The sequence below is a fragment of the Gadus morhua genome, chromosome 2, assembly GCF_902167405.1.
Source record: "Gadus morhua chromosome 2, gadMor3.0, whole genome shotgun sequence".
NCBI lineage: Eukaryota > Metazoa > Chordata > Actinopteri > Gadiformes > Gadidae > Gadus > Gadus morhua.
This window is the reverse complement of record NC_044049.1, coordinates 26203894-26230300: the sequence shown is the minus strand read 5'-3', so window position 1 is coordinate 26230300 and position 26407 is coordinate 26203894. Positions and strand designations below refer to the sequence as shown.

At 44.3% G+C, this 26407-nt stretch overlaps 3 protein-coding genes and 2 long non-coding RNA genes across 5 annotated transcripts in view; 3 read left to right on the top strand and 2 right to left on the bottom strand.

Annotated features, from left to right (window-relative positions):
- Positions 1-382: 382 nt before the first annotated feature.
- On the bottom strand, positions 383-2347 carry LOC115557286 (uncharacterized). The gene is made up of 3 exons (XM_030374991.1): positions 2057-2347; positions 1401-1579; positions 383-811 (listed from the first exon to the last, which is right to left on the bottom strand). The coding sequence occupies exons 1-3, from the start codon at positions 2208-2210 to the stop codon at positions 383-385; spliced, it is 762 nt and encodes a 253-aa protein (XP_030230851.1). The 5' UTR covers positions 2211-2347.
- A 4165-nt stretch (positions 2348-6512) lies between these two features.
- Positions 6513-10120, top strand: LOC115559661 (dual specificity protein phosphatase 3). The gene is made up of 2 exons (XM_030378685.1): positions 6513-9394; positions 9846-10120. Exons 1-2 carry the CDS (start codon positions 9172-9174, stop codon positions 10043-10045), a joined length of 423 nt encoding a protein of 140 aa, XP_030234545.1. The 5' UTR covers positions 6513-9171; the 3' UTR covers positions 10046-10120.
- Positions 10121-10229: 109 nt separating this feature from the next.
- On the top strand, positions 10230-13056 carry LOC115559657 (uncharacterized). The gene is made up of 3 exons (XR_003979625.1): positions 10230-11496; positions 12158-12361; positions 12547-13056. It is a non-coding gene; the product is annotated as an uncharacterized LOC115559657 (long non-coding RNA).
- A 234-nt stretch (positions 13057-13290) lies between these two features.
- Positions 13291-14870, top strand: LOC115559653 (uncharacterized). Its single transcript, XR_003979623.1, has 2 exons — positions 13291-13360; positions 14832-14870. It is a non-coding gene; the product is annotated as an uncharacterized LOC115559653 (long non-coding RNA).
- A 7970-nt stretch (positions 14871-22840) lies between these two features.
- LOC115559599 (cytosolic phospholipase A2 gamma-like) overlaps positions 22841-26407 on the bottom strand; it is a 10379-nt gene continuing 6812 nt past the window's right edge. Inside the window, exons 10-14 of the mRNA XM_030378553.1 lie at positions 25803-25886; positions 25308-25462; positions 24478-24649; positions 23654-23822; positions 22841-23105 (exon numbers count right to left, since the gene is read on the bottom strand). Of these exons, the coding sequence (XP_030234413.1) occupies positions 23099-23105; positions 23654-23822; positions 24478-24649; positions 25308-25462; positions 25803-25886 (587 nt within the window). The 3' untranslated portion in view covers positions 22841-23098. The remainder of the gene's footprint in view (positions 23106-23653; positions 23823-24477; positions 24650-25307; positions 25463-25802; positions 25887-26407) is intronic.

Below are 26407 nucleotides of genomic sequence, written 5' to 3'. Positions count from 1 at the left end.
CACGGGAAGGGGGGGGGGGGTGGGGTGGTGATGAGGGTTGTGAGGGCCGCTGAAACCCCAGTGTCCATCCTCACGGGAAGGGGGGGTGGGGGGGGGGTTGGTGATGAGGGTTGTGAGGGCCGCTGAAACCCCAGTGTCCATCCTCACGGGAAGGGGGGGTGGGGGAGGGGGTGGGGTTGTGATGAGGGTTGTGAGGGCCGCTGAAACCCCAGTGTCCATCCTCACGGGAAGGGGGGGAAAAATCCATAAAATCAGCACCTCGAGATGAAAATGAGGCGAAGGTAAGAGAAGGGGCGATTCAAATTTGCAATAACCAATTAAATATCTAAAAATGAATAAAACAAATTTAGCGATTAATATAAAATGGCCGAATTCAAAGTGACTATGTTTGGGGGTAATAATAGGTGTGAGAGGCTTGGGGGGGGGGGGGGGCTTGCATGTCTCTATCTTTGAGTGAAGCCTGGTAGCAGGCTTCCTCCAGCTGGTGCTCTAAATCGAATAAAATATTTGGGTCCTTGATTCGCCTCATTTTCATCTCGAGGTTCCTACAAAAGACTGAAATTGTGTCCTCCCTCTGTTCCGTCCTGTTTTTAAGAAAATTGCCAACTGCAGTTAGCATCTCATCTTCTTGCTTTTCTTGCCTCTTTCTTTTACTGCCTGTGACAGAACGATTAGACGCCTGCGTCTGAACCTGAGGGACAAGGCAGGTGCTGCCTTGTCCCTCAGGTTCACTGCTCTCCTCTATTTCCACGTCCTCTTCCACGTCCTCTTCCTCGTCCAGTCCCTCCACATCATTCTCTCTTTCAACAATCTGTAAAAGAAAAATAATATATATAATAATATCAATACAAATGACACATTATTAATCGCCTGCACCGTGCTGCACAATGTCCTACGTGACATGTCCTACATGGTCCAACCCTTGCCCAGGCTGCACTACCACGCAGCACAAACACCACTCTGCAGGCTAAAGAGGAACAGAGACATCCTCTGCAATTACATGTGCTCAGACGCTGGTGCTGTAGCATGGCAGTGGGACAAAATGTAATCATGTGTGTGGGAGTAATTAATAATCAAGCTGTATTATATTCAATTGTTTTATATTTCATATTCCAGCACAGATCAATTGTATATAGTTATATGTAGCCTATTCTATTATCCATCTCCAAGTTGTAGTTGAGCCGATTGTAAACAAAGACGGATAAAACTGAAATTTAACTAACAGGAAATGCAATGTATCCAACAACGGGTAATTTAAACAAACTGTAAACTCCAGCTATTTACTCCAATGCAGATGTAGTGAAGAATGACAAGAATGAATGACAAGACACAGTAACTCTAGCCTACTCTTGATACCTAGGCCCATAATATGTGTGATAAGTTTTACTTTAAATAAATACCTTTTCATTCACGTTGGAAGAAGAAGCTCTCTTCCTTATATATGGCTCCAGGAAAGAGAGCCTCCTGAGAACCCAGTCCTGCCTGCCAGTTCTCCTACCGGCACTCCCCGAAGCTGGTGCCTTGCTGTACCGATTGTACTGAGTCCTGAGGGAGTGGATTTTCTTTCCCACCTCTTTTTCTGAAAAAGAGAGTAGCCTAATGTTAGCAAAAAAACATCGCACATTTTAAACTAAAGACTATTTGTCAAACATCTTTGACCCCACAAAGCATTAGCGGATGGAGTAGGACTATTACCAGCAGTAAATATTTATTTATTAAGCCTACCCGCTTTCCAATAGGCATTTTTAGTCCCTTGTTTTTACACAGGAAACATACATATAGAAAAAATATAAAGATACTGAGATACCGTTGGGAACCGTTGGTCCCGTTAAAATAACTGTTTTAAATCAGCTCGAGCCTAACGTTATCTACAATCGTTATCTACAATCGTTCTTCAGAAACAAAGATAAATACCGTTAGCATCTACAACTTGTGTTTAATAAGCCTATATATTAGGCCTACAGCCTAAGCTATGCTTTTATGAAACGAAAATAAAAACAGGAAACAAGGAAAGGAAAAAGTAAGAGAAAAGAAAAACAAAGTATCGCCTCCTTACCGGATACACCAATTGCCACCGCAATCTCACAACAGGCTCTCCTCTTGGTGTCCCTGTTGCTGTACCCCTTGCTGGCAACATCGTACAACACAGGTTGATCCTCCAACAACCAAATTAATATTTCCTCCCTCTCCTCGGACCAGAAGTCTGCCATCTTCGGATATTTGTGTGGAGTGGACAGTACGGTACCTGGACGGAGTAAGGCCGTGACGTACAAGTTGTTCTGTGCTGTGATTGGCTGAAGAGGAATAGTTAAATCGCCGCGTTCTAAAACTGGACCTTGCGATTTGACATGTTCATTCTCTGGCGACTCCTTGCAACGCCTTGCGACGCCTTGCAACGGCTTGCAACGACCCGTTCACACCGCCCCTGCGACGTTCTAAAACCGTCTCGTTGCAAGCCGTTGCAAGGTGAATCTTTGGTCTGAACTGGGCTTTAAATTAATTTGGAGTAATTTGGCCCTTTCAAATGTAAATAATAAATGGAAAGGTATGGCTGGGACGGTCTTGCCAATGACTGCATCCCACATGGCCTGTGGAACGAGGTGTTCGTTGTCACTGGGGTCCAGGACCTCCATGTCCCCGTCTAGGAGGGTCCTGTACCCCATGACCTGGACCTCCTTGTCTCCATTGATAACCTACAGGAAATTAATATATTAGTTTTTGCTTGGACGCGCCTGTTGGATGCAGAGTAAAAAAGTTACACCTAAATGCTTTACAATCAATACAATGTATAGCCTATTGTCATTGACTCACTTCCACTGAAGTGTGCCCTGACGAGTGGAGGCTCAGTCCCCAGCTGCTCCTTTTCGCCCGCAGATGGGTCACTCTTATAAGGAGGCCAACCTCTAACTGTGTGAGGTTGGCCTCCCTCCAGAGTACCTCTGTATCCCCCTACCACAATAAAACAGGCTACGTAAGCAGTGCTTATTTAAGGCCGACACGGATTTGAACTTTTACTTCACCTGCTGAAAAGATATGCAATTGTATAAAAGGAGCTATCAAAATGAGTAATTTAACAAAGTGACTACTGAGCACACTGTACGATCAGTTCCTTACATCTTTCAGCACCACGGCCCTTCGAGGCGCTGGCGGGCCACCGGCCGCTGTTTGAGGCTGGAACGCACCTAGCTAAATGAGAAATGGGAAAATGGCATTACTACCACACAACTCGGATAGCTTTCCATCTGAGCGATGACAGTAAAACAAAGTTTCATGCCTGATAAGCGGTATGATTTTTAAGTATAGATTTTTCTTTTCTAAACTTTATTCCAATATAGGTCACCTTTATCCAATACCATTGTAAGATGTTTAATGACTGATTCCAATGTAAGCTATAGAAAATAATGTCACAGAGAAAGTGGTTTTAGTATTTTGTGTTTGTTTTTATAGAATTGCTGCAACCATTATAAGAGAGGGTTTCTGCAAACTGTGCCAGTCAAGGGGTTAAATTTGAATTATAATTCAACAGTTTTAATTATAATTTAATTCAAATTAAATTATAACTTACTTCTTTGACCCAGGCCTGGACAGTCAGCAGCGTCGTCTCCTCGACCTCTGCCATCTCCCGCAGAGGGACGAGCATCGACTCGGGACATATTAAGTCCCGAGCCTCGGCCTCCAGGTGGGCAGGGACTTGGACCGCGGCAGCGATATAGGCCACGGTCTGATGCCTTGTCAGCATTGTTCTAATATCCCCATAATTGCTCCACCCAAAAAATGTTATCCTATAAGACTTCCCCTCCTCTATTCCCTTAGCCAATTCATTCATTCCCATCTGACACCCCAGCGGCATAGTTTCTCAGTGTGTGGACGGCCAATGCCTCCTCATCCGAGATGTTCCACTCCTTCACCTTTATCCTCTCTTGCAAAATCACCACTTTGAAGGTGTCGGTGTATAGCTTCTCTGTCCTTTTGTTGAAAGCCATTTTCTGAAAATACATACAAGAGAAAAAAAACAGTTTTTAGAGGCAAGTTTAATATTCAAGCTAAGATTAAGTAAGTAAGTAAGTAAAAGCACACCCTAGTAGCATATAAAGTTACGCGTAAAGAACGACCCAGATAATAAAGATATCACATTGTTGTCCCCTCCTGCCAACAGAGGGCGCCACCCTCTTTTCGCGTTTATTTAAGAGGTGAAATTATGCTGTTACAGAAGTTCCGGAGTTACTGCTGCAGACAGTGCATGCATGCTGCATGGGAGCACTACTGTCTTATCCAACGGCCCTTTTAACGTCCATGGCAAGCAGCTGTGTTCAGTATTTTAAGTGACTCCTGAAGTTAGTTTATTCGCTCTATGCTTACAATTCCAAACAACGGTTGGTAAAGGCTGTTGTTAACAATAGCATAGATAAGACTAGCTCCGTTGAAGTAGGCCAGTTAGACCTCCCTCGTCCACGAGGTAGACGCTAACGGAGCATAGCATAAGATAAGATAAGATAGTCCTTTATTAATCCCCCTTGGGAGAAATTCACAGGTGACCAGCAGTACAGTGGGAAAAGAGAAGTGCGAAAAGCAGTATATATACAATAGATTTACTAATTTAAAATAAAATTATAGTACAAAACTATTTGAATAAGATAAAATAAAGATAAGATAAAACAAACATACTATATACATGTAGCTGTCCGTTTGTAGGTGACCTGTGTGTTAAGTAAATAAATAAATAAGTGAAGAAATATGAGGTATAATATAAATATAAGTATAAATATAAATGTGCCAAATGTGCAGGGTCCCTGAAGTTATCGAAAGATTAATTAAATGAATAACAAATAACAAGGTTAACAAAAGGTGCAGTCCTTAGATGTGGGGTTTAGACCTTAATCAGGTCGGGAAAAAAGTGGCGCATGTGGCGCATTCAGCAAAGATAACTAAGTAAGATATATATATATTTTAATTATTATTATTTTTAAATGCACAAATGTTTTTTCTACTCCATTTAAAGTGGAAAGGAAGCAATCAAATAAAACATGTCTATAGCACTAGTTAAATATTTAAATATACCATAAATACAAATAAAGTCGGAAATATGTCCCGTTATTCAGAATGAAGCACAAACACGTTGCATTAATTACAATGTTTTCAGCCTGTGCGCCGCCATCTCTGTTTTCAGAATACGATGACGTCACGAGAATGGTTGGTATTAACATTCTATGTTGTTTACATAGCGGCTCATAGCCTCACAGGTAGCTTACTGCCTCAACAAAATGGATATGGACGAATTGGATAGACCCACCAATGAGGGCAGGCATCCAATTGCCTATGCTTTTGAGCCAGTAAGAGAAGTCGGAGTTTTAGTGCCCCCAACAGAGCCTGACTATGGAGGAGAAATAGATGAAGGAGAGAGAGATGTATCTGAGCGCACAGGAAACAATCGGTGGTGCTTGTGTGGGGTTTGTGTCCCTATGTCCACTGACATGGAGAGTGTCTGCTGCCATGAAATGAACCTGTAGTAATGCAGTGTAAGATATGTATATATATTGCACATTATATATTATTACATTATTATATTTTTTATATATATATATTTAATAATTATTATAATATAATATAAGAAAAGTAAAGTACACGGGTGCAGCAGCTGGGCTCCACGCTGCCTTACAGTTCGTTAATTTCATGATACAAGTAATTGTCGTGCCATTTGGGTGTGCACGTGAATATGCGAAAATAGTGCAACCGACGGTGTTTGCAAATGGATTATTTCCGATAACAATGGATTATTTTGGCGATGGATTAGAAATTATCAAGAGCATGGAGCGAGCTAGTCTGCAAACAAGACAATCTTCAAACAGTGAGGGTACTTGTACTAATTTATCTGTTTCTCTAGTAGTAGAAGCTAAGTGTACCTCTCGTTCCTCTGCCTGGCAAGCACGTTTCTGCGCTCTTTCGCTGCGCATAAGAGCAGCGCCCGGGTCCGATCTGACGGGTATGTCCGTGTCTCCAGCACTATATCCACTAAAATTAAAAATAGTTGGCACAGCATCTGGCTTCAGGCGATTGGTGGGACGGCGAACAAATCTCCCATCTTCAGAAAAAGCTCCCTCTTCGATGTAATCAGCCTCTATAAAGTGGTCGCTACATACTCTCTGCCCTGGTCCCATTGGGGGGGCTGAGGCGTTTCAATGCAGCTAACCATCTTCGGAGCACTTCAGGCTTCTTGACGGGAATTACATGGAAATGAACTATTCTACCGCTCTCCTTTAACCGATAAAATTCGTTTGAACAGCCAGGGGCAATACAAAAGGACCCCCCTGTTCTTCTTCCAATATCCGACATGTTTATTTTAAAGAGCCAACCATTCTGATGACGTAGCGCCTGCGTTTTTAAAACATGGCTGCGCCCTAGAGGCGAAAGTCGTTATAAACATGTCATTTTACGGTGAAACTACTTGAATTTCAGTATTGATGAAAATCCATGCGTTTCCAAAAATGAAAAAACAAACAAAAAATTGACACAGTTCTCAGTGCTTCATTTCCACTTTAAGGTGTTCATTTATGACCATTACCGTCAAACTTAAATTAAAAGCCAGGGTTACTTTATTTGTTTCAATCGCTGAAAATTCTTGCTCAGCAAAGATGGGGAATACTATCACATTTATTATTTGAACCAGTATGAATATTACCGTACATGCATTAACATTAACCAATAACCCGCGCATTATTCGAATAATGCGCGCAAACTTTCCGGTGGTCGAGTAGTATAACTGCGTTTGGTCTGAAAGACGTAACCGCTATGACAACAGCAGACTGGCTTTGGTCTGCTGATGCCAGGGATGGACTTCCCGCGTGCCGTGTTTTCCCGCCGATGTTTTATGGTTATGCTGTTGACGGCTTAAATAAATGAACTTTATAAATTGAGCAGTGAACACAAACTAAGAACTTCTGACATATCTCTCGACTTGTACCTAGAATTTGAATATCTATTCCTCTCAGTAATAATTGGTTGTTACCACAACAACTCTTCATAGTGTGGGTGGGGGTGAAAGAGGATGGTGTTTCCATGGATGGACTCTGCGCGTGCTGTGTTTTCCCGCCGATGTGTTATGTTTATGCTGTTGAGAGCTTAAATAAATGGACTTTATAAATTGACTACGAACAATTATTGAAGTTTAACACTTTGTACAGCAAACTTGACCACTGACGGCTTGAACTTTAGGTTGTACTCTTTTTTCTCAGACTCGGCTCTTGTTTGTTTGTTTTTTACGGGTAAACTAATCTGACGTGACTGCGCAAACTTTGGCCTACTGATTTTATGTTCGAATGTTCCGCCGCCGTTCACAACATTTACTTTGCGAATATAATTTTCGTTTGGTTTTATTATATCAATTAAATACTTTCGAGTTTTTAAAGTAGATTATCGAAATAAACTCTGTATAAAGACAGGTTAATATATTTCAGTTACTTTATCTGTCGTCTTTTATTCCGTGGAATGATGCTCATGAAGTCTGGGCTCGTATTTAAGGCCTGTCACGGCACGACATGTCCATCTCTCCTGTATACACCGACAGCCCGTCTGAACTAACTAATGAAATACCGATTTTGTTAGCCAGGTTCTTTGAAGCATCTGTCTGAATCTGAACACATCTTTCTATACATGTCTTTATTACTTGTGGGTGTAAAATAAATTCCTTATCTTTGTTCTTTTTGTCAAGCAATGTGAGATCAACAATAGGATCAGGAGGTATCTATGGATGTATTGCAGCCTCAGCTGTTGCGATTTACCGCTAATGAGCACCTCAACACCGCCCCCTTTGTGATGTCAGTACTGACCATATGCCCACTAAAGCTAACCCTATTCCTAATATCGTAACAGCCACGCACAGGGCAGGCGTCTCTCCCTAGTCGTGCGTCTGAACACGCTGTAAATCCAGACCTGTTGGCCACGTTTGGTGCTGGCGTTACCAGCTGTTTGTTTCTCTCTACTGGACGCGAGCAGAAAGCTAAATCGGACGAGCAGACAGCTTGAGTAGACATGACAGAGTTCAGCGTGACAGTGGAGCAGCTCAATGATTTGTTAACGGATGAGAGGGGGTTTTATTGCTGGCCAACGAAACCCGTGGACGAGGTCTGCACTGGGATTTACGTCGGCAACGAGTGAGTTAGTGTTTACCTTTTAGGTTTTGATGAATACATGGTGGACGCCTTGATCTTGTCTTGACATTTTGTCTATTTAGTAACATGAAAAGTTGTCAGTTTCTGACAGCCTACATTCAAATATTGGCAGATTTGTTTCATCGAAGTATGGAGCATGTTATTGTTGCAGCCTTGCAGGGTGTCTTAGTAAATTGTATTGAAGCGGTCAATAACTGCATTGGCGTCCAATGCTTTGGTCCTTAAATAAAACTGATCGCCAGCACAACCAGGTTGCTGGTCGGATCGTCTTCACTTCTATTCCGTAGATGGGCTCCTCTCGAACTAGCAACAGTAATGCGTTCCAGTAACGCATCACTTCAAGCAGCATTTGGACTTAACCTTTGGAACTCCCTCCTGACCCCGCCGTAATCATCCGCCATTTCATTGACGAATTCAATGTGTGGCTCTCTTTGCCAATTGAAGTACGGCCGGCTCAGCACCGAGCCGGCACTTTTTAAAATATTTTGATGGTGTGCGACGACTGTTAATGGCCACTCCTGGTCAATGTGCTCCAGTGCAAAATCTGTAAGGAGCTGATCATTATTAGTGACAAAAAAATAAGAACCACAAAGTTACTGGGCAATGTCCTTTGTGCCATCAAAAGTATCAATACACCCTAATAAGCCTACAGAAGGCCGACTTAAAGTAACACTACTTGTGTTTCATTTTTTACTTTTACTTTATTTTGGGAGTGGATCCAGTAGTCCAGTTTTCGCGGCTTTATTTCTGGTAGTTTAAGTTTGTATTAATGTTTTGGTAGTTCAGGGGACAGTCAAGGGTCCGACGGCCCAATGCGTGGTTGGCCCAGGACTGTTCCAACCTTCTGTTTATTTTGGCTGGATCTGCTTTGTTAAACAAATGAGTGCAATGGATGACCCCTTGTTTGTAGAATATCCCAAACGCTGCTTTTCCTCCCCCAAGTGTTACTCATCATCCTGAAGTGGTCACTCTAAACCCTGCCACATCCCACTGCAGGTCTGCGGCCATGAACGTTGCGTGTCTGCAGCGCCTGGGCATCACTCACGTGCTCAACGCAGCTGAGGGAGTCTCCCTCATGCACGTCAACACCGACGCAGAGTTCTACGCCGGCACCGCCATCACCTACCACGGCGTGGCGGCCAGCGACACCGACCACTTCGACCTCAGCCCTTTCTTTGAGGAGGCGGCGGACTTCATGGCGAGAGCCTTGGCGCACAACGACGGAAGAGGTACTGGAGCCGAGAAGTATAGTGCATGGTTTCCCCTGACAACAATAAGTTCACTGTGTTTACTCACTGGGTGCATATATGGTTGCCAGAGATTGCTGGCTTATAAGCGAGTGAGATTTGCTAAAGAAAAATATATTCTGAATGTCATAACTACTAATAACTCAGACAACCAGCTCGCTGAGTGGTTTTATTTAGAGTGAGTTGGCATTGAGTTCTTTAAGTGTTCACCAAAACCTAGAAATGACCATGCAAAGGGGGTCGTCAATGGCTTGTTTAATCAATTAAAACTAGGGCTGTGATGATTAGACGATGAATCAATTTGTTTGAATGACAGTAATGTATTTGATTCAATTATGATCATCGATGATAAGTTATCATATACGATTGATTTAAACTTGTTTGTTGGACTCATGGTTCTACGGATATGGACTCAGAGCTGGTTTCTATGCAGGCAAGGTGTTGGTCCACTGCAGGGAGGGCTACAGCCGCTCGCCCACCCTGGTCATCGCCTTCCTCATGCTGCGCCGGAGCCTCGACGTCCACTCCGCCCTGGCAACCGTGCGCCACCAGAGGGAGATCGGCCCCAACGACGGCTTCCTGCGACAGCTCTGTCGGCTCAACCAGAGGCTGCTTGCCACGGGCACGTCCTGAAGAGAGTGAGACAGCCGGGAGGGAGTGAGACAGCCGGGAGGGAGTGAGACAGCCTGGAGGGAGTGAGACAGCCGGGAGGGAGTGAGACAGCCGGGAGGGAGTGAGACAGCCGGGAGGGAGTGAGACAGCCGGGAGGGAGTGAGACAGCCTGGAGGGAGTGAGACAGCCTGGAGGGAGTGAGACAGCCGGGCGGGAGTGAGACAGCCGGGCGGGAGTGGCACGTCCTGAAGAGAGTGGCACGTCCTGAAGAGAGTGAGACAGCCGGGAGGGAGTGAGACAGCCGGGAGGGAGTGAGACAGCCGGGAGGGAGTGAGACAGCCTGGAGAGAGTGAGACAGCCGGGAGGGAGTGGCACGTCCTGAAGAGAGTGAGACAGCCGGGAGGGAGTGAGACAGCCGGGAGGGAGTGGCACGTCCTGAAGAGAGTGAGACAGCCGGGAGGGAGTGAGACAGCCGGGAGGGAGTGAGACAGCCTGGAGGGAGTGGCACGTCCTGAAGAGAGTGAGACAGCCTGGAGGGAGTGGCACGTCCTGAAGAGAGTGAGACAGCCGGGAGGGAGTGGCACGTCCTGAAGAGAGTGAGACAGCCTGGCGGAAGTGAGACAGCCTGGAGGGAGTGACGCACGCACAGAAGTGGGTTGAGGCCGAACGAGAAGGCCAGATGGAGAGGAATGTAAATGTACTGCCTTTATGTAGCACTCTAACCTATTGGACAGTCAAAGCGCTTTACAATATTGCCTCTCATTCACCATAACACACACATTCACACACCGACGGCGGAGTCAGACGTGCAAGGCGACAGCCAGCTCGGCGGGAGCAGTTAGGGTTAGGTGCCTTGCTCAAGGACACTCGGCTAGGAGGAGCCGGGGATCCAACTAGCAACCTTTCAGTTACAAGGCAACTGCTCTACCTCCTGAGCTAAGCCGACCCTGCATGGAGCTGACGCCGGTTGCACCAACGGGACTTACGCCTGGTCTTAACTACGCACGGCCTTAGCCATGTGAATGGCACCGCGTTGCTAGGATACCTCGTGCCAACAGGTATTTACTATTTTACTTAACATCCGATATGATGGAGGAAAACCGCAAGAGGAAAGGCAACTTTACTGATGTTGAAATAAAAAATTGATCGAGTTGTACAGTGACAACTAGACGCTCTGACTGCCAAGCAGTCCAATGTCAATACAAACAAAAAAGCAGGAGACATGGCGATTTGTAATGGAGAGCTTGAACAGCTGTTCGGACTCCGGCTGTCATCGGGCAGATGCCGGCATTAAGAAAAGACCTCCTGTCCCGGGCCAAGAAGGACATGTCTGCCCCAAAGAACCGGCGGTGGTCCTCCCCCGAAAACGTCACCTTACAGCGACATTATTGTCACTATTTTTGGGGAGGATTCACCAGCCTTCGTCGGGGTGGACAGCGGCTGTCATCAACCGCCGGAGCCGTTGGATGAAGGTATGTAGCCTAGCATATTTATTGAGGATGGTTTGTTAGTCCAATAACAGTGTTTCCCCTAGAATTTTTTTTAGGCCCGGTGGTAAGAGCTGATGGTGTGATTTGTTATACATTTTTCACGGGATGCTAGAGTATTTGTTGGTTATTTCCAAATAAAACACTTGCTTAGCCATCACAAGTTGGTTAAGTTATGGACATATAAAGAACGAGGCTAGTGTTTCGCGGGGGCGGTAAAAATGTCCATGGTAACGGCGGGCTGAACCAATCAGACGTCGCATTTACGCGATCGGTTCATGGTATAGTTCTTCTGCCGGAGAATAAACAGTGTTTTTCTAAAAACAAAGTTGATTTAATATAAACTAATTTCATGTACAGGAGCATAAAGCACCAATACATATTGAGATAGCTGGTGGTGAGCTTGGATGGTTATGATATTATGGCTAATAATAATAATAAAAAAAAAAAAAGTTTTTTTTTTTTTTCATTTTTTTTTTTTTTCTCTTTTTCATTTCTTTTCATTTTTTTGGCCGGTTGTTGGCCTGGCGGGGGCGCTCGTTGGCCTGGCGGCCCGCCAGGCCTGAACAATGGTAGGGGAAACACTGAATAAGCAGGGCAATAATTCCTTATTGCTCAGAATTAATAAATTCACATTTTGTTTCAGACTTGGCAAGTGCCCAATCAGCGTTGAGCTTGACCCGACTTCACTGGCAGAGAGACGGAGAGGACAGAACAGAAATGGAGGAACAAAACCTGATAGTCGCAGTGTGCAGCCGTCCTGTCCTGTACGACACCACGATGGTGTCGTACAGGACAGGAACAAAAGAGAGGGCGTGGGTCGACGTGGCTGAGGATACTGGCTTTCCTGGTAAGATCAGTGAATAATGTGTGTGTATTTTGCTTGGCTTCAGCTATCGGTTGTGTTCTACTATGAAAAAAGTTAGCGCCGGTTAGCGGTAGCAACAGTTAGCAGTAATATTAAGTGATACTACTACAACAGACTGTCCCGCTTGTCAGGTTACGCAACTTAATATGTATATATGTTCTTGTCAGTGGACGTATGTCGCAGGAAGTGGAAGTCGCTCAGGGACAGGTACATGAGACACAAAGAGGGAAAAAGAGGGAAAAAAGAGCGGGTCAGCGGCAGGGACAGTGAATAAATGGAAATTCGCTGGGGTCCTGTCCTTCCTCGACCCCTTTGTCACCCCGAGGGAGACCAGCAGCAACTTACCTCGGGGGGTAGAGGAGGTAGAGGAGGACGGGGCTCCAGAGACTTCACTGTCAGGGGCAGGAGAAGATGAGGAGCTTGAGGAGGCAGCAGCAGGACCATCGCACATAGCAGGTTTGTTGACAAGTGAAGACACGTACAGCTTCTGTATTATGGCCACAGGAACGGTTTACAGTGCGGCACGATTCTGTCTATCTTTAATGTGCTGTAATATAGATCATGCATATATCATCCAAGCAAAAAAAAAACAAGTCTTCTTTCTCAATAACATAAACCAGCCCAGCAGTGAGTCAGACGCAGTGGACGCTGATGCTGCCCCTGCCCCTGGCCCTGCCCCTGCCCCTGCCCCTGCCCCTGCCCCTGCCCCTGCCCCTGCCCCTGCCCCTGCTCCTGCCGCTGGCCCTTCCTGTGTACCTGTCCCTGCCCCTGCCCCTGCCCCTGCCCCTGCCCCTGTCCCTGTCCCTGCCCCTGCCCCTGCCCCTGCTCCTGCCGCTGGCCCTTCCTGTGTACCTGCCCCTGCCCCTGCCCCTGCCCCTGCCCCTGCCCCTGCTCCTGCCCCTGCCCCTGTCCCTGTCCCTGCCCCTGGCCCTTCCTGTGTACCTGTCCCTGAGGCTGGCCCTGCCCCAAGACCACAGAGCGGTATGTACAGGACAAAGATGTATAGCATTAATTTCAGGGGTTCAAATATGTTTATGGCTAACAGTTAAAAAAATATGTATATATTGGAATTGCCGCATCTTTATTCAAAACTGAACATTACTTCAAATTCACAGTGCAGACTGAAATGTAAAGACACCAGGTTATTGCTCCAACGTCCCGGAACTATTAAAAGTAATATTAAATAATAAAAAGATTAAAAAAACATAACTGGGATAACACAAAAAAGAAACACACAATGTATGATATACTTTTATATGTATATAAGGGATGTCCATGGTTAACCGGTCAAACCTATTGATACCATTTTCGAGACTCCTTGAAATAGAACTTGTAATATTACTTTAATTGCTGATAAGATGATGATAGTTCAAGATAGGACATTAAACGGGTCATAATTCTATCTTTACCATCTCTTTTATACTACTGGGAAAACAAGTCTTCACCAAAATCTCAATATATATATTTTTTTTACTGCTGCATTTGAAAGCATCAATCGTATTTCTGAGCCGACCTGAACACATCACATTTGACACTGTTTGTCACCATTGGTTAGTTGTTTTTTTTAAGCAATCTAGCTCTATATCCTGCCGATTTTAACATGGATTTAAAAACTGCATTACTATTTTTAACTGACGGGACTTTCTACACCGTCCGGTTGTGTGATTACTATCGCTGCTTTGAATGACTGTTGATGCACGCGGTGCCGACTCCGAGCCCGTCTGCACAACGTCTGCAGCAGCAGCAGCTGACAGAATTTTCGGTTGGACTACTAGACGGATACTGAGTTGAAGGGGTTTTTTTTAACCCAAAGACAGTGAAGGTACAACACTTTAATGTAGGCCTACAGTCCAGTTTTAAGATGACAAATACAAGCTGTGGTCGCTCACACTGAAGCCCGCTGTGGGCGTGCATGAACCCTGAACCAACCTGTCGGCGGCTGGCTGTAAACAGTGCTGTGCCTATGAGTAACTTATTAATCGCGCGACACAACGAATCGACGACCAAATTCGTTGCCAACTCATTTAGTAATCGATTTTTATCGATTTTATCGATTCGTTGTTGCAGCCCTAGTTTAAGCTTTAACTGATAAGAAGACGGTTTATGGATTACTACTAGTGCCGTCAAGCAATTTAAAAAATTTATCAAATTAATTACAGGCTCTGTGATTAATTAATCTAAATTAATCGCATACCTATGCGACACTTTTATGCCTGTTTATAAACAGCTGTATAGCCTACCGTTTGTTTCTCTCCCTTCTCTCTCTCTCGTAACTTCTTAAACCTCCCCTGATTAATTAATCAAAATTAACGCGTTAATTTGACAGCCCTAATTAATACTATAAGTTAAAGTTACAACACTTCAAACCAAACACACACGCATGTTCAACAGGTTTTTCACTTGTGAAGTATTGCACTAACTTACAAATTATGGTGTTTTATATTCCATACAGGGACGAAGAGGAAGAGAGCCAGGGTACCAGAGGGGAACACAAATATACAGACAGCCATCCTCCAGGCCCTGCAGAGGCAAAATGCTGGGCCTACCCCTACCCCGCTCTCTGGGAATGAGCACTTTGTCATGGGCCTAGTTCATTCCCTGGAGAGATTGCCACCTGAAGTACTGGAGTACGTTAAATTCCAAATTCGTAAGGTCATATTTGACAATTCTAATTTCACCCTTAATTTGGAACCTGTTTAAGCTTATTAGCTAGTGGTGGTGACAATCTCTCCAGGGAAAGAACTAGGCTGATGTCACTGTTAACTGTTCATTTGTTATTGTTCTGTTATGTTTATATTATATTGTTCTTATGTTATTTTTATTATTTCTATTTTTATCATTATTTTTTAAATAAAATATTTCTCACAACTCTTCTCTCAATATATGATTTTAAGATCTAGCATGCATGGACACAAATATACATTTTTAATAACACTACTTAATTTAAGAATTTTAATAACAATTTAATAATAATGAAGGAATCCCTTTTGTTTTGTGTGGGTGGCTCTTAAAAGAGCCGTTTTGGGGTTGTTGTGCACTGCACTATACGATGGTGTCATGCCACGAGAGGATCCCTTCTGCAGAGAAGTAGGAGGTGAAGGTCTCGCGGATCCGGATGGCCTCTCTCCCGGCGTTGTTGGCAGCCACTCCCCAGCCCTGGCAGAGGCAACACCACACCAACAGGGAGGCAATCTCTCACTGCTGCTGTTGGTGCTGTTCTGCGGAGGAGGTTGTGGAGCACACAGGTGGCCTTGACGCATCTCTCCGCCAGCTCAGGACGGACCTCGATGACCCTCCGGTAGATCCGCCACTGGGAGGAGAGGATGCCGAAGGCGTTCTCAACCACCAACCGAGCCCGGGACAGTCGGTAGTTAAAGACGCGCCGCTCTCGGGGGAGGATGCGTCCGGGGAATGGCCTCATGAGGTCGGTCCGTAGCGGAAAGGCCTCGTCCGCTACAAACACATGAGGCAGGGGTCCTCTCTGCGCAGCCGCTGACAGTACTGTCAGCAGGGAGCTTGAGATCGCCAGCTCGGAGGGCCTGACCAAACACAGAGTTGGCCAGAATTCCTCCATCACTGGTTCTCCCATAGCCCCCCACATCGATGATGCGGAAGCACTTGTCTGCGTCGACAACTGCCAAGAGAACAATGGAAAATGTTCCCTTGTAGTTGAAGAACTGCGAACCGGAGTTCGCAGGGGCCTTCAGAACAACATGCTTCCGATCGATGGCACCGCAACAGAGAGGGAAGTTCCACTGCTCCTCGAACTGCTGCGCAATCACCCTCCAGTCCTCGGTAGTGGGCACAGCCATGAACTCCTCCACCAGGCAGTCCCATATAGCCGTCACCCCATCGGACACGATGGAAGCCACGGTGGAGGCCCCGACCCGGAAGCTGGTAGGTATCGTCCGGAACGAATCGCCAGTAGCCAGGAATCTGCAACACATGAATAATTTATTTTAGCCTTATTGAGAATTTTAGTTGTATACCAAATATGTAGGCCAATTATCTTACTGATATCACTGCACAGGTATATGTCTTAACTAGTGTTTACAGTGGATTTGCATTAGCTTATTTGACTTTCAAAAGCATGACGAGGAGGTGAAGAATGAATATGTTGGAGCCATGATGCATTTATTTATTTTGTTTATATAAAACTCAGGTGACATGCATGTATATGAAGATTTGCGTTTAGGTTGAAACCATAGATAATATATAAAAACACTGTTGAAACACTGGGTGGAGCATTGACAGGAAATGCATAGCAGATAGGTAGGTGCAAGAGGGGAAACGGATGTGCAAAGCAAACTGCTTTATCACCATGTTGTCAGCACGCTTTCGTTTGACTTGTGTTGAATTTAACCCAATGAATATTGACTGATGTCACAATGGCCTATGCTCCCCCGTGCTTAGTTGAGCATAGTGCACGATGCTTGAATAAATGGGTCACTACTCAAATATAAACAGTGCATTGGAAATAGATGTATGCACTATCAGAACACGCGCCCGAACAATTTCTCCCCGTTATGTATATAGTTTTTGACTACAGGATGTGCTGATTGAGTAATTAGGCTATGAAACCGCAACTTACCGGAGACGGATAGACAGGCTCAGCAGCTGATGTGGAGCGCCTGTAGTTGGTGTCCTGACGGGAGATCCTGGCACCAACCCGGGCTAGCAGGTCATCGAACTGGGCCCAACTCAGTCGAAAGTACCGCTGAAACCGGCCGTCATCCAGGCGGAGTTCTTGGAGCAAGTGGTGAAACTCAGCTGTGGCCGTCTCCGGAGGATAATAATAATACATTTAATTTAGAGGCGCCTTTCAAGACACCCAAGGTCACCTTACAGAGCATATAGTCATCATACATTTTTTAAAAAGCAAGACATTGTGGAAAAAAAAAATAAAAAAAATAAACATAAGCAATAAGAAATAAATAAAACAAAAACAATCAAAACAGTGATCAGTTAGACGTTGTGTGCGAGTTTGAACAAGTGAGTTTTGAGTTGTGACTTGAAGGTTGAAATGGTGTCTGACTGTTTTATGTGTGGGGGGAGGGAGTTCCAGAGCCTGGGTGCTGCTGCCAGGATGTCGTGCACCCAAACACGACGGCGTTTGCGACGCTCCTCGGACTCTCACAGCAAATAAAGCACAGCGATGGTGGCGATGCAGCCATGTTTCAGCAAAAGAAAAATAGCGGGGGAAAAAAAGTTTTGGGCGGTCTCATCTAGGAGCGTAGGAGCGTAGGCGCGTAGCTGCGTAGGACAATTTTTGACACAAAATGGTCAAGCAACATTTTAGCTGCGTTACGCGCGTAAATCTTACGCGGGTTACGCGTTTGGTGTGTTCGTACCTTAACCGTTCTATACAAACATTTAAATAAATATTTTAGAGTTAAAGGATAATTATTATATTATAGGCCTTTTTTTTCTTACTGTGTTTTAATGTTTTACTTTTTACTGATCAAATGAAGATTCTGTCGGACACCGAAATAAATAATTATTTCGTTCATTCTTTCATTCATTTTCATTCATCAATTGTGTTGATGCATAACAAAACACTGCAAACGAATGTAAGTAAAATAAGTAATTGTAATTTGTCTGGTTACAACGAGCAGGCATTTAGACGGAAATGGTTATTTTTGACAGAAGCAATAATTTGAACATACTCAAATGGAGGAGGAGCTAATTGAGGTGTTTCGATTCTGTAGGAGAGATTTGTTCGAATAAAAAGAAGAGCCGTCACCGGATTCACAGTTTGTGTCGCCCTATATAAAACATAGCCTATATACATAATTAAAACAATATTCACAACTGATTAATGAGTTGACAAACAAATACTCGTTCTCAGATGGGGCCTGGATCTGCACATGGCTTCCGTCTATGCAGCCCACGATCCCAGGAATGCTGGACGCCTATGAACCCTAACCATGTCGCTGACTGTATTTTGAAATGCCCCGTTTGTGAAGAAACGAAGCACAATGAGCAGTTGTAAAGATGGTGGTAGGTGGCGCTATACCAAGGAAAACGCGTTTGGGGCTATAACTCCCACACCGAACCTCCCACAGTCCAAAACGTTATACCCACAGACAGTGGCGGATCTTCCATTAGGCAAACCTAGGCAAGTGCCTAGGGCCCCAACCAAATCTGTCTTTATTAGGGGCCCCCAAATCTGACCCCCCCAGCCATTACTTATGTAAAGTAAAAAAGAAAAACACATTTCTAGTAGAAAAAAATAACAAAAATATCAACATAATGCCGAACTAAGGCCTAAATAATAATTTTCCAGCACACATGCCCCCCTCCATTGTGCATTGGACTAGTCCAGAATATGATTACGTAGTAACGCGCGCAGCGCGAAATAACTTACTTCAAACCAAAGCAGAGGGATGCAACTCGGTGAAAATGAAGCGGCGGAATTATGATAGTTGTTGTGCTAAACGAAAACAAAAAGCTGTCTTTGTGTTTACAAATGCTTTCTGTCTCTCACACACACACACACACACACACACACACACACACACACACACACACACACACACACAGCTTTGCCACTCACTCAGTCACTCACTCACTCACATACTCTCTCTCTCACTCACACACAGACACACACACACACACACACACACACACACACACACACACACTGTTTTACTCACATGAAATGGTGAAGGCAACAGGGAAAATGGACATTTGAAGATGGAGAACTTAACCACTTGCACACCTAAACACCTCTCTCTCTCTCTCTCTCTCTCTCTCTCTCTCTCTCTCTCTCTCCCTCCCTCCCTCCCTCCCTCCCTCCCTCCCTCCCTCCCTCCCTCCCTCCCTCTCTCTCTCTCTCTCTCTCTCTCTCTCTCTCTCTCTCTCTCTCTCTCTCTCTCTCTCTCTCTCTCTCTCTCTCGTTTGAGTAATAAACATGGAATTTTGGCAAAGGCTGGAGAAATCTGAAACTGATTTTACTGTGGAGAGTTGAGTGGCAGTGCACTATGGGTTTATTGCGATTCTAAGAGTATTGGGATGGTTAGTTGTTTTGTGTACGTGTTTCAAAAATGAGGGCCCCATGTCTATATTTTGCCTAGGGCCCCAAAATTGCTAGATCCGCCCCTGCCCACAGATTCACTGGAGTCTGCTGCATTATGGACGCCCATTTGCGTCCATAATTTTTTCTTGCAAAATCGCGAAAACCGCTAAACTGCCTTTTCCCTACTCCTCCCACATTTCTTGTTTTAATTATTTTTTTTATCAATTGTATTGACAATGATAATCAAATGACATTTCAATCCACAAAACGAACGCTTTGCAAAAGATTTGGCAAAACGTTTCCAAAACGTAATCCAAAACGTTTTCCAAAAAGTCAATATGCAAAGTGGCAAACGTATCAGCCAATCAGCGTCTGGGCGGGAACTACGTCACTTCCTATTGCCTCCAAGGGTATCTCCACGGTGGGTCTCTCGACCCTATGTTTCGCACCCAGTGCCTGTAGCACTTGGGAAATCTTTGTGTTTACCACACTGGCCTCAAAACGTACCAGTGAGGATAAGTCGTCTATCCTATCTCCCAGAACACGCACTCTATCTACTGCATCTGTGTCTTCAACACGATTGTTCTCCACATCATCGGCCGAACTTCGGAGCGTATATCAATAATTCAATTCAATTACATTTTATTTGTATTGCCCTTAATCACCATTACAGTCCCAAAGGACTTAACGGGCCAAATATTTGTGCCACCCCCCTTTACCCATGCCCCCACACGGGCAAGAAAAAACTCCCTTGAATCAGCAAGGAAGAAATCTTGAGAAGAAACGCAGTGTAGGGGATCCCTTCTTCCAGGGATGGTCAGGAGTGCAATGGGTGCCACAATTGACATACAGGTAAATACATGCACATCATATTAAAATGGTGATGGGGTTCTGGCCGGTTATCCATGAGGAGAGTCCAGGCATCCAGTCCAGTACCCGCAACACGCTAGAACAGACAGAATAGTGAATTAGAACGGAAAATTACATAGTGGGAATGTATAATGTAATAAGAAAAGCACAAGCAAACAGAGTGGTCTTCACTTCGCATCTGTCGTTTTCACACTCCAAATGCAAGATTATAGAGGTGCGTTTTGAGCTTTCCTTTGAATAGCTCCATAGAGTCAGCTTCCCTGATCACTGATGGCAGCCTATTCCATAGGAAGGGGGCTCGATAGGCAAACGCTCTCTGTCCAGCCGATTTCTTTTTAACCTTCGGCAATGAAAGAAGGCCGGCTCCCGAAGACCGGAGGGACCGAGAAGGACTATAAGGCCTACAATTTTTTTTTGTTTGGTTACGGTTTCCGACCGACCCTGTCAATTTATGTGGGACCCAAATTATTTTATGAGCTATATAAAAAATAATAATAATAATAATTCCCTACCTACCCATGACCTCAACTGACAACCAACAGGAACCAAACTTTTTTTTTTTTTAGGCCTAAGGAATAATCAGGTCCTTCAGGATGGTAAGATAATCCATGCAAGTGTAACCAGCATCAGCTCTAACCCTCGATGGTAAAGACTGGGAGATACAGATACAGATACATACTGGGTAGCTACCCCGCTAACAACACCGGTGAGTCTTAGGATAAATGTCCCGTAAAATGGGTAGGGCTCGTAACAATAGCTTTTTAAAAAATGTAATTCAGGGCTCCAGACTTCGACCAAATGGTTGCATTTTGCGACGAAAATCTGAGAGTGTGCGACTGAATTTTCCATCTGGTCGCGCATGTGCTACCAATAAATGTACACTTTTTTTTTTTACACGTTAAACGTCGAAGGGGCGCGTCAATGAATCCTGAATCTTTAGCAGGCCAATCAGTGTAAGAAGGATGGGGAATGGCCACTGTAAGTGGCTAATGTGTCGAGGGGAAGGGTCCTAGAGATTATCGAGCGAGCGTAAACGTCTGTGCGAAGGAGAAAGATTTCACAACCTGCTACGTGCGTTTACAATAAGCAAGCAAACGATTGACTCGTTCTTCTGACCTTCGGCTAGTGTGCCAGTGCAAGTCAGTCCTGCACGGGTCTTATTTTACAAACGCCGCACCCGCCCGTACCCACAATACTTCAAACCGCATCCGACCCGTGTTCCGACAGTAGCCCGACCAGACCCGCTATAAATTAATATCGACACCCGACCCGCACCCGATGGAAAATTAGAAACATGGGAATTACACTATCTGATGTTTGGCTTGGTGCTTTAGATTATTGTGCTAAAACAACACATCCACTGTTGACGGTTTGAGTTGACTACTCCTGTCAAGCGGCACGACAAGCAGGCGCACTCCTGTGAAACTGTTAACGGTGTGTGCCCCTACAATTTCTGGTTGCGCCCCTAAAATTTTCAGTTAGGGGGCCACAGTGCTCCTAGTGAAAAAAATAAGTAAATAATAAAAGTGCAAAAACACAGGAAAAACTATTTTGACAGTCACAAAATCGAAAAAGATCGTGGGCAGAGAAGCGGCCAACCAACAACGCCAGCGTCCTCTCTGGTAGCCTCTGGTGCTAGCGATGTCTTAAATAACAATTCAGTTGCTCTCCCATGTCTGACAAATATAAAACTATCACCAAAGTAATGCATGTGTTTATATTCATATGTTGTGAATGTACAGAGCCCAACGGTTTGAGGAGATTGTTTTTGATATTGAATGTATTGTACATCAACATGCTAAATAAACGTTTTTATTTTATTTATACAATTTGTGTTGTAATGTTCTGCGTTGATTTGGTATGGTACCAGTCACTGTTCAACTCGCCTGCTGTCTCATGCTCAGCTCACTCACAGCTACTCGCACATTAACAACGTTTGGTGTTTCATATCAGCTCATCAAATTACAATCTAACCCAAGTGTATATTTATTTAAATATTTTTACTCATGTTTATTCATCATTGCTGTTGTGTGCATGTCCCTTGCTGTAAACTCATCGTCATTGTAAATGAGGGAAACCTCAACGTAATTAAAGGTTTGAAACATGCTATACTTAATCGTTAACGTGTTATTCGATGAAGTAGTAAACTATTAACACTGAACATGGAATGCGTTTATTAATTTGACCTGCATGATAACACTTCTAAAGTAAATACAAGTTTTCACAGTTCAGGCGCTTACATGGGGGTACTTGAAGGCAGCCTTCTACCCCCACCCATATGATCGATGGGGGTAGAACTATGCACTCTTGTCACTTTGGTTTGTTACGCTCTAATAGAAGTGGACTGATACTCTGGGAAATTTGGCCAGTGTGGGTGGGAGATTATTTAGTAGCTTGTACCATTGTGTAAACCACGGTGAGGATTTTCTTTGAATACCAACAAATCATGGCCATCTTGTTTGAGTAGGAAAGCAATCCTGCTCATCCAGTATCAAAAGGTACTGAGCTTTGAGAGGGATGACCCAACCTAGAACCCGAAGACGTCAAATCAATGAAATTGCTCTCTCTCTCTCTCTTTCTCTCTCGCAGACATGGAAAGATGCAAACAACCTTTCTTTCCATTTTATTTGCATAAGATACAGCAGAAAATAAGGGTTGCACATCAAGAGCAATAACACTGCTTTGGTAATAAGTGTGACATAAATGTTGTGGGTCCGTTTACGCTCTAGACGAGTGATTCTAGCATTGCAGCGTTCTGAGGGAAACTTTACTGAGGATGGCTGCACTTTGTAAATCATCCGCTTTACTCTGTCCTGGACATCAACTTTGAGCTATGATCTGTGTTAATGAAGAAAGAAAGATGTCAAAACACTGGAAGGATTCATCATTCAAGTCATCGTCATCCACCATCATATACATCATGCAACCTCCCCCCTCCCTCCAAGGTTCACTTTGTACAAACTCATGCAAATCCTTTGGAGCCAGCTGAGTGTGACGTAACACTGATCTTTAATGTTTTCGGTCAAATTGATTCTGCTCTCGGTTCTTTATGTGAAATCGACAAAACAATACTGTTCCCTGCCTGCATCCCTACTTTTCTAACCTCCAAATGTACAACATGGTTCCCTGCTTTTTCCCTTCTGTAGTTTTTACAAAGAGTTAAATTGTCACTGCGATGGGCACAGCTTTGAAACTTTGCAACAGAAGAACTGGGAAAAAGAGTCTATTAAGCCTTGCTCCAATTGGCCCAGTGAAGCGTGTCAATGGACATATCCTGATCCAAAGAAAAAGGGTTTGCAATGGAAGTAAACTGCCACAGCAGTCGGAAGACTTTGCCTTCTTAACAAGAACCAGTCAGACCCCCACACAAGCACACTCCCTTTTACCTGCGTTCCTGCTTGCGAACAGCAGCACTGTGCATCTCGAGCATCAGTTTGTTTTTGTTGTTCTTCATGTTGTCCATGGCTATCTTCAACAGGCCAGCTATCTTCTTCTGGTTGTACGGCATCTGGACTGTAGTGTACTCCGCCATCTTGGACTTCACCTCGGCTGCGTCTGAGTCCCAACGAAACGATTCCCCGTTAAAAATTAACATGTGGACCTCCATATCAAGGGTACATCCATAAAGAGGCAAAAGGAAAAACCACTGTTGCTGACCCAATTAATGTATTTTACCCATTATATGGGTAAACCTAGTTCAATTGGAATACACATGTACATAGATATTGTATACAAATATTGATAATTTAAAATAGTTATTTATGATTTTTTGATAGGTACATCTAGGTGGAGCTGTACTTGTGATGTCACTAAAACAGGAAAAGGCAGATTTTCAAAATGCTGGTAATGGCTGATCACACTCGCACTTGGTGCCATTATAGCATTTCTTCTACATGGATACAGGATAATTAAACCTCAACAAAACTTGTATTTCCTTTCATGCTGAGGACAAATCTAAAACATTTTTTATAAGAGAAGCCCCCCATTCTCCTTAACCGGATTACACAACATATGTGTAATCCTTATAAAGACTGGGACCAGAAGATAATTACTTTCTCTCCTTTGAAACCCATTCGTATTTTTCGATCTCATAGGTCCCATGGGCTCTCCCGGAAGGGGCGTGACTTCGCCGCTCTATCGTTCTCCTTCGACGACCACAAGAGTCGTGACTTGAAAGCCGAGGTACACAGGGGCATCCCGACTTATATACCTCTGCAGTTCCTTTGGTTGAAGAGAGGCATGTAAACGATGGTGGGCGCGGAACGACCTCCCGGGAACACGTAGAAGTCCCTGGGCCAGTCCATTTCCTCCAGGACCGTGTCGTCTATCACTGGGAACGGCTTCCCCACCTCGACTGCATAATCCCTGGCCAGGGTCAGGCTCTGGGCTCGATGACGGTAAGCGAGTCAAAGTCACATAGTTGCAACGTTTTGATCGAACTTGTATCACCGTACAATAACAAGGGCTACTAGAAAATAAAATGCTTTGTTTTTTGCACTGCTGTATTGAACTTCAGTTATTAAAACGTCCCCATGACACACACACACACACACACACACACACACACACACACACACACACACACACACACACACACACACACACACACACACACACACACACACACACATTTTAACATGCAATATCCCATCACTACCGAGCTACCTGGAGGGGAACTATTTTCCAATAACTGGGTCTAATTGGCACTAAGACAGACTAAGATCCTTTCCATAATGTTCGAATATGATCTGTACCCGTCAGTGGCAAAAACAAGCACCTTTAGAGGAGGTAAATTGAGAGGGGGCCACCGCCCCAAAGGGTTCCCTCGCAGCACCTTTCCACCTATTACGGCTGCAACGTTTACGCTCAGTACTGGACCGCTTTCCAAAATTCTTGTGCGCATTCTAGTCCCTTAAACCCTCAATGATTGTGAAGTAGGGTCAAGGTTAACAAATCCCAACGTTTTTTATAGTTATACAGAGCACAGTGGAGGATTTTCCTGGGGATCAATAAAAAGGCTATGAATACACACACACACACCTCCAGGCTCTGCCCCAGGGAGAAGTCCAGGGAGATGATGAGGTCCACGTCCCTCCTGGCCCCGAGGAACGGAGGGTATGGTGAGTTCAGGAACAGACCAGCGTCAACCAGCTGGAGGTTCTCCGTAGACCTCAGACACTCTGGAATGAACTCGTCTACAATGACCAACAAAACACTGGTTTGAAATATATTTGGAAAATATATTTTTCTTTGGAGGGTATAGCTCCAGCCTAAAGTTACATGGTGCAGGTTTTACGTTATTGACGGTGCTTTGGGGTTTGAGTTCATGATTCATGTCATGATATTAAAAGGTTGCTGGAAGTCAAATACAAGCATATATTGAATTGTGATCCGTGTACCGTGGTACTAGGCCTATATATTTGCTAATAAACAGTTAACGCACAGTACTTCTGTACGGAACTGCAATCTCCTGTTGTTATTTTACATTATTGATTTATGATTGTGTATTTATACAATTTACATAATTTATCTCACCTGGGCTGTGATAGATGAAGTTGGCTGTGGTTCCCCATTTCCATTCGGTGATCAAGGGTAAGAGTTTCAAGACCACCCACGAGACTGAGAAATTGGCACCAAACATGTCAGAGTTTCAATAGCAAAACTTGCTATTTGGTACATTCATTATCTATACATGTTGTTGTGTATTCCTCTTAGAGCATGCGCTCTATCATCTACTGCTTGGGTGAAGCGGAGGGGGGAGGGCCTCACAACGCGAGCGGGTTTTTGGGGACATGCTGACTTTATCGCAGCTTTCATTTGACACAGCGCGACACTGCCCTCTAGGGACTCAGCAGTGTAACACATTTGCCAAGATGCTACTGTTCGCTAGATGGTAATTGTTTATGCAATACTATTATCAGGTTTGGCTGAAGGATGCGTTTTCAAAGCACAAGTAGAAAAAGTTCAATGCATGTGTGTTACTTGGAAAGCAACGCACTTAAGAACAAATGTGTGTGTGTGTGTGTGTGTGTGTGTGTGTATAGATAGCTCCCATAACTGGTATAATTCAGCATAAGACTGTTGAATTGTGTTGAGTGTTGGTTGCAGGTTTTGAGTGTTGAGAGATTAAACACACAGGT

Bases quoted from the DNA above. Each gene is read 5' to 3' on its own strand.
- LOC115557286 (XM_030374991.1), bottom strand. From the start codon at position 2,210: ATGGCAGACTTCTGGTCCGAGGAGAGGGAGGAAATATTAATTTGGTTG. The intron at 1,580-2,056 runs GTAAGGAGGCGA...TCTCTTTTTCAG, and splicing joins GGTGGCAATTGGTGTATCCG to AAAAAGAGGTGGGAAAGAAA. The intron at 812-1,400 runs GTATTTATTTAA...TTTCTTTTACAG, and splicing joins CTTCCAACGTGAATGAAAAG to ATTGTTGAAAGAGAGAATGA.
- LOC115559661 (XM_030378685.1), top strand. From the start codon at position 9,172: ATGAACGTTGCGTGTCTGCAGCGCCTGGGCATCACTCACGTGCTCAAC. The intron at 9,395-9,845 runs GTACTGGAGCCG...GTTTCTATGCAG, and splicing joins GGCGCACAACGACGGAAGAG to GCAAGGTGTTGGTCCACTGC.